This window comes from Eptatretus burgeri, chromosome 11 (genome assembly GCF_056783735.1).
Source record: "Eptatretus burgeri isolate ZD-2024b chromosome 11, Ebu_testis_v1, whole genome shotgun sequence".
In the NCBI taxonomy this organism is placed as follows: Eukaryota; Metazoa; Chordata; class Myxini; order Myxiniformes; family Myxinidae; genus Eptatretus; species Eptatretus burgeri.
This window is the reverse complement of record NC_140971.1, coordinates 65321092-65328819: the sequence shown is the minus strand read 5'-3', so window position 1 is coordinate 65328819 and position 7728 is coordinate 65321092. Positions and strand designations below refer to the sequence as shown.

General features: G+C 42.4%; 1 protein-coding gene across 1 annotated transcript in view; it reads left to right on the top strand.

Annotated features, from left to right (window-relative positions):
• Positions 1 to 5751, top strand: part of LOC147017253 (stromal membrane-associated protein 1-like) — a 76119-nt gene extending 70368 nt beyond the window's left edge. The window contains exon 3 of the mRNA XM_085846720.1: positions 4431 to 5751. Coding sequence (XP_085702846.1) covers positions 4431 to 4505 — 75 coding nt within the window. The 3' untranslated portion in view covers positions 4506 to 5751. The remainder of the gene's footprint in view (positions 1 to 4430) is intronic.
• Positions 5752 to 7728: the final 1977 nt, after the last annotated feature.

The following is a 7728-nucleotide window of genomic DNA, read 5'->3' as shown; positions in this document are numbered from 1 at the left end:
TTTATGTGACTTTGACCTTTGACCTTTTGACCTATTGCCCTCAGAGCAATAGGTTTCTAGCGTGTGACAACGTCTACCAGGTGGTTAAGTTTCGTGAAGATCGGAGTAAAATTTGACCTGTAGACGATTGGTATACAAACAGACAAACAAACAAACGCACAGAACGGACCAGACCAAGCAATATCCTTGCTAATGTTCGACTTCACAAGTAATAAATGGACACAAATGCAACACCATCTGGCGAGAGTAATGAAGCATCCAACTAGAACGGGCACTCATAGAGCGCATACCTTCGCCGCCACTACTTTTGTTGTTCTTGGTATGAGTGTGGGGAACTGGTTTCATATGAATGGTCTTATAACACAAACCACATATCTCTAATGTCATGACCCCCCCCCGACTTTCGGGGGCTACGGACTAAACAACAATCAACTCACGTCGTTTTGGCGAGTCTTCACTCGCAAGCTCGGTGAATACAACGTTTCAACAAGAGAAGGTAATCTCGTTTGATGCTGGTTTCATGCAAATCGAATAAGAATTGACTGAGTTATGCCGAAAACCGCATATTTTTCAAGGGCGTGACCCCCCCCCCGACATTTTACCCCAACCGGTGACATGTGTTATGACGTCATTGTGTCACAAGATTGGGCATTAAATTCTGAACATTTTGGTCCTGGGTTCATGTAAAGCTGACAAGAATTGACCACGTTGTGACAAAAACCGCATATTTTTCAAGGTCGTGACCCCCCTGACCTTTGACCCCTAACCGGTAACAAGAGTATGGGCGTCATTGTGCCATATTGCATATCACAAGATGAGGCGTTGAATTCTGAACATTTTGGCGTTAGTTGCATGCAAATTGAATAAAAATTGACCGTGTTATCGTAAAAAGACGATTTGACCTTTGTGACCTTGACCTTTGACCCGAACGATCCCAAAATCTAATCGAATGCTTCCTGGCTAATAACCAATCATCCCACCAAATTTCATGCAATTCGGTTTAATACTTTTTGAGTTATACGAATCACAAGATTACAAATAAATAAATACACGCCGACCAAAACATAACCTTTCGCAGAATGCGAAGGTAATAAATGGATTTTAAAACGATTTCAGGGGTTGCTCGGAGATGAAGTGGAGCAGACTGTCCTTACCAGGTGCGCTCATCGGTGCTCGACTTGGTGATATGTGTTGAAACAGCTACTGGTCCATGTGATCTGGAGAACTCTGTGTACTACATTCTCGTTTTTGGTCTCATGCACGGCTCATGTGCTGTACACAATTGCCGGTGGACCTGGAACTGTCACAATGTGCAGAAACAATTCGTTTATTTTTGTTCGGGTAAGTTTTTCCTCCATACCGTGTCTCGATTGCATCAAAACCAATCGAACAAAATACGGGATCACACCCAACCATTGTATTTCGCAGCACAAGTGACCGTGTGTTTCATTGGACCAACAGGAAGAACCTACAAACAATTGAGGTCATGTGTAAAGGCGCTGTCACACCTTGACGATTTAGCCAGCAATGGCAACGTATAAAAATGTATGTAAAACGTTGGCGTACGCTGAAATTTTGATGGTTTTTTTTTTTTAAGTTTTTGACGTATTCATAACGAGTTGGTCGTATGGATAACATATTAGTAACCTACACAGAACGTTTCGTTGTCTTGTAGATAACTTGTAGCAACGAATGCTGAGCATGTTGTCGGCGTTCACAACCTATGCCCAACGATAGTCTAACTTAGGCATAGCGCGCTGCACGTATCGCCGACTATCACGTGGCATTGCCTATTAAAAAGCTGCCACTCGCCGATTCAAATCATAATCGCCTGAGAATTGGAAGTGTCAACATCGCAGTCACACCTTGATGATTTAGCCAGCGTATGCCGACCTCTGAAAAATGTGTCTAAAACGCTGGTACACGTCGAATACGTTATGGGTAAGTTTGGTTTACGTGAAGAGCACGCTGAAAAACGATGAAGTACGCTGTCATACGTCGTAGTACGTCTAGTACGTTGTGAAATTTCAAGCATGCTGAAAATTTTACGACGTACTCGCCGTATGGCTAACACGTTCCGCTATGCTGGGAATAAGTTGTAGGCACGATATGCGATCGTTGATACACGTCGACACAAGTTCCTTGTAAGTTACTCATAAGTCGAAACACGTCGAGGTAATGTTTAGCATACCCGAAACTTATTTTCTCCGTCAAGGCACATTTTTTTTTCTACTTGGCTCCGTGAAGGCACGTGACGAAATATCTGAAGTTGTTGTTGTTGTGTGTGTGTTTTTTTTAATATATATTTTTTATTTTTAAGTCTATCACGAATTTTAAAATATATTTGGACATTTGCTTTTAAGTTTCGACGTCGACGTAACAATATCCTCAAACAGAAAATATTCACAGAGGAGGGAATAAGACATGAGTAAACTGAAGAGGCAATCGGACGTGACATAACAGCACGTGAGGAAATATCGGAAGTTATTGTTGTTGTTTTTTTTAATGCTGCCAATACGCCATTATACGGTGGCTGTAAATTAGAAACACGTTCAGTAAGTTCTATGGTCGTCCGGAAGACATCAATCAAATGCGTCTACATTCGTCAATATGCGTTTGGAGGTACGTTACACATAGGTTCAAAGCACGTTACTCATAGGTTAGAAATAAGTTTTGGGTACGCTAAGCATTACCTCGACGTGTTTCGACTTATGAGTAACTTACAAGTAACGTGCCTCGACGTGCGTCAACGATCGCATAACATGCCTCGACGTGTGTCAACGATCGTGTAACGTGCCTACAACACGTTACTCATAGGTTATAACTAAGTTTCGGGTACGCGAATCATTACCTCGACGTGTTTCGACTTATGAGTAACTTACAAGTAACATGTGTCAATGATCGCATAACGTGCCTACAACTTATGGCCAACATCGCGGAACGTGTGAGTCATACGCTGGCATACGTCGTAAAATTTCAAGCATGCTAAAATTTGAGGACAACCGCAAAGTACAACGATGAAAGCCAGTGTACTACGACGGATGGCAGTGTTTTTCAGCGTGCTCTTAATGTTATCAAAACTTACCCATAACGTATTTGACGTGTGCCAGCGTTTTAGACAAATTGTTCATAAGTCGGTATACGTTGGCTAAATCGTCAAGGTGTGACAGCGCCTTAAAGCCAGGAAATTTCCTGATTTTGCCTGTGAATGTGGTAGATGTAGCTTTCAGCTAAAGTCACGAGTTACATCGGTGTGCAAAATTTGAACATTTTAGGCCGCACACAAAGTATTAAACATTTATATGAGTCAGTTAATGAGTGGTTATAAACAGCTTTACTTGCAGACATGAGTGATCAGCATGAGCTCTTAATTTAACAGTTTACAAGCATAAAGTAATTTGGCTGAGGTCAAGCGAAGTGAGGTTGAGGCCGTTTATTCCTGACCAGCAAATGCCACCCATAGCTTCGCTGATGGGAATACTAAAAGAACTGGGATATAAAAATGTATATATGTGTTATGGCCACGGGTACCGAGTGTATTATGAGGGGGTTTAATCCCCGTTTGTCCTTGGAAGAGCCAGACCTGGGGCCACCGCTCACAATTAACTTTGTGGTACGGTGGGTTGCTTTAGAGTTTAGAACCACGAACGCCACTCACTTAACCACAAGTTCTAGTGTCCACCGTCTACTTATGCCGTTTAACTTGAGGTCATGTGGTTTCCTGAATGGGGAGCGCGCTCTCGGCAAAGCACCAATCTTATCTTGATTAGATCTTAATTAGGGTGACTGAGCGTTTAACCGCTGGTGCGTGCCTACTATTACAGGTGAATTTTTGGTGGTAATCACCTCCAGGTCTATGTAGGTTCGGACAATGCTGGATCAATGTAAGGAAAGGACAAGCACGGAGAGGTTGGATCGTCAACAAAGCAATTTATTAAGAAGGAAAATAAATAAATAAAAATCAATCAAAATAATCATGAGCAAATAAATAATCAATCAGGCACTGAGAGAAAAAGGGACAAGGGGCAGATGCTTATCTGTATGCCTTACTAAACAATTAAACACGAGACAAGGGTACGCAGCAGATCATTCAAGGGGGAAGAGAAATCCAGTCTTGCTCACCAAATAAAAGTCGTCGGACAATGTGTGAGCGTGGCTTGGTCCACATCCAGCACCCTGCCTCACCGCACCCACCCGCAAACAAACTCGACACCAATCAACATGACGTCAACACCCCCAGGAACCAGGGACACCAAGAATCAGATACACCAAGAATCAGGTACAACAAGAGCAGGTACCGAGCAGAACCAGCAGAACCAGCAGGAACAGTCCAACTGTCAGGAACCATAAGGAGCTGTCAGCAATGGCCAGGAACTGTCACATCTGCCGCCAACTGTCAGGACGACGGTCCTCCTGTCCTTTTTTTATAGGCGACCAGTGTGGGCAGAGCCTCAAGCAGACTTCAGCCAAATCCAGCTTGCGTATTGGTGTATCATTGCACATGACCTCCAACCGTCAATCTCGAGATCGTTTCTTCCTTACCAGAGCGAGATGCAACCCCCAATCAAAACAGTTCAGGCCCACGATGCCACGTTTGGGGTGCGGGACGGGCGCCAAAGGGCGGCCATTTGCCGGAATTGCCAAGAAAAAACGTGGGACACTCACAAGACGTCAACGGTGATCATCACCTCTCCATTCGGCATGACACGAGCAGGAACCAACCAGCGTCCATGGAGCTGCCGAACGGGTTGTCGTGCGTCGATGGAAAAAGGTGGATGTCAACATTGGTGAAAGAGAGTTGGGTGTCGAACTTCAATTGAAGAGAGGTGGGTGAGGTAAATGATCCACAGCCGTATTTGACCATCAGAATGAATTAAATGTGTAAAACCCATGGTGTGTTTAATCAAATATCCTGTAAGTCTAAAGTGTCCTCATGGAAAGGGGGAAGAATGAGTCTCCGTTGGGCTAACGGCTATCTCTGGCATGCATGAACATGTTGTAAAGAGGTAAAGGTCATCCCATAAGAAAGGGAATCTGTTCTATACCATTCTCCAATGCATCAAAGAGTTAGAATACCACCAGACAAGGAGATGGGTCTATTCTTGACATGCATTTCTGGAAATAACTGTCTGAGAACCTGAATGTTGTGTACATTAGTCAGATCTGATTCTGAAATCCAAAACAATATGTAACATTTTACGTGGTGTTTGGTCTGCGTTACGGAGCGTCAGAGGGGGTTGGGGGAAGGGAGTGTCAGATTTTAGTAAAAATAACGTTACGTAATACTTAAACTGCCCCTAATTTACCTGTTGCTTTGTTTTTTTCTGGAGTTATTTACATGATTTAATGACAGAAAAACATCAGAAAGTTGATTCTGAAAAATGTCATCCACTTCCAGAGGAATAAACGAGTGACAGAATGAATGACATAATGGGAATGAAAATCTTTGCTTTATTTGATTAGTTGAAAAATATTGAATGAAAATAAACATTTATGTGACCATTTTGAATTCAAAGTCTTCATGTCATATTAATGTGAATTATTTTTAATGTAAATTATCTTTTCTTTTTTTTTTAGCATTAAAATGTTCTGATTTCGTTCTTTACTGTCCCGATTGTTCTCATCATCATACCTGGAACCCACAACGCTGATCCTTAATTTGCTCATGATCTCTCCCCCAACATAATTAATAGTAAATATCATCTATCGATAATTCCAGCTGTGTGTGTCTGTGTCTGTGTCTGTGTCTGTGTCTGTGTCTGTGACCGCTGTTTCTCGACAACCACTGGTCCGATCTAATTGAAACTTGCCAGATATATTACTGGGAAACTGAGTATGTGCCTTTTCAAGGTTTGATATTAATCGGAAAAGTGCTTCCCAAGTTATTGCCATTTATTTACCAACCAATGACAAGACACGTTGCTGCGTCGGCGTGGCCGATAGGGAAGAGAACCTCAGCCTCGTTCCCCATTACAGGTTACAACGTACGGACTTTCGGATATTGATGACTTAGTGTATTCTAATAATTTCTCGATTTCTTATGCGCATTTATAGATAAACATAATGCCCAATCCAGTCGTCGTTTACGAGAGCGAAGGAACGGCCTGTGTGGTTGTTTGAAAGTTTTTTTTTTCCTCTTCTCTTCTCTTTATGTTTTTCCTCTTCTCTTCTCTTTATGTTTTTCCTCTTCTCGTCTCTTTTGTGTTTTTCCTTGCCACGACATTGCGAAAAGGCAAAATACGTTGGCGCTGATTGAATAATTGGCCATTAAAACTAAATTGCGAATAATCGTAACTGCGATGTGCGAACTTCTGGACAGTGAAGACTTAACTTCCGGACTTCTGTATAGTGACGACTTACTGTATTCTTTCTCGATTTTTTTTTTTCTCGATTTATCGACTTACTGTATTCTTTCTTTCTCGATTTCTGTACTTTCTCGATTTCTTTCTCGATTTTCTTCAACACAATGCCCCAATCCAGTCATCGTTTACGACAGAAAAGGAACGGCCTGTGTGGATGTTTGAAAGTTTTTTTTATTTTTTTTTGGTTTGCACGTACGGCCACGCACGCACGGGCACGCGAGAGTGAAGGAACGGCCTGTGTGGTTGTTTCTGGCAAGTGGTTTTAAAGTTTTTTTTGCACGTACGGCCACGCACGTATGGGCACGCACTAGTAATTTTAATAAGTTGATTTTAAACTTACCCTGTGCATTCACAAGCCTCAGATGGGATCTTCCCATCGCTATTCAGAAGCACTCAAACCAGATAACGTGTCTCCCTCAGGGAAGACTGTGTATCTCTGGTACATTTCGCTTTCAATTGAATAATAGCTGGCACAAGATTTTGTATTTCTTTACATCATGAAGATGTCGTTCGTTATTGCTCTGTTGTAATGACGCACAGCATCCTCTTTACAATTATTGATGTCCATTAAATAAAGCACCAAACCTGCCATGATCACAGGAGACCATACAATAAGAAGATCAAACTCCAACCTTAATGTCCTTAACCCATTTGAGTGCCTCACTCCTGCAAGGATCAAAGTCCATTCACTGGTCGTGATCTGTTGTATGTTTGGGTACAACGCTCCCGTCCCTAGTTCGGGCTTTGTACAACCCATTTTGTTGGAAATTTTTGCAGTACAGGCTACTTATTGTATGATCTCAGCCTTTTGTGCAAACAGAGAAACTTCTCCAACTCTTTCATTGTGCAGAGGAAGCCTGGTGTTGACTTGGTGGCTAGGGTGGCTGGCTTGGGATCTTAGGGTCCTGAGTTTGAGCCCTGTTGCCTGGTGAATTAACACTAGGTGGTGTTAACTCAACCTGTCATCCTTCTGAGGTTGGAGAAATGAGTACCAGTGTACTGGTGTAGGGGCACAGCATATGCCGCACAGCTGCACCCCAACAAAATTATAGCTACCCGGCAGCCAAGCTGCTATATGCCAGAAGAAGAAGATGAATGTGCAGAGGCACACCCCTTCCTCTCAGGAAATTTTCCAAGTATTTTTGGATTCCTTCAAAAGGTTTCTGAACCATCTTAGGTAATAATCCTTATCTCGCACGCATGATATACAGAACCATACCCCTATCAACATTGCTGCTAAGGGGTTTCTGCACTTGTGCACCGAGAATTTTGGGGTGGATAGTGGATACATCATTTTAAAAGTCCCGCATTGTGCATGTATGATTTAATATATAGTTCCAAAATAGAAAGTGTGATGAGCATTATG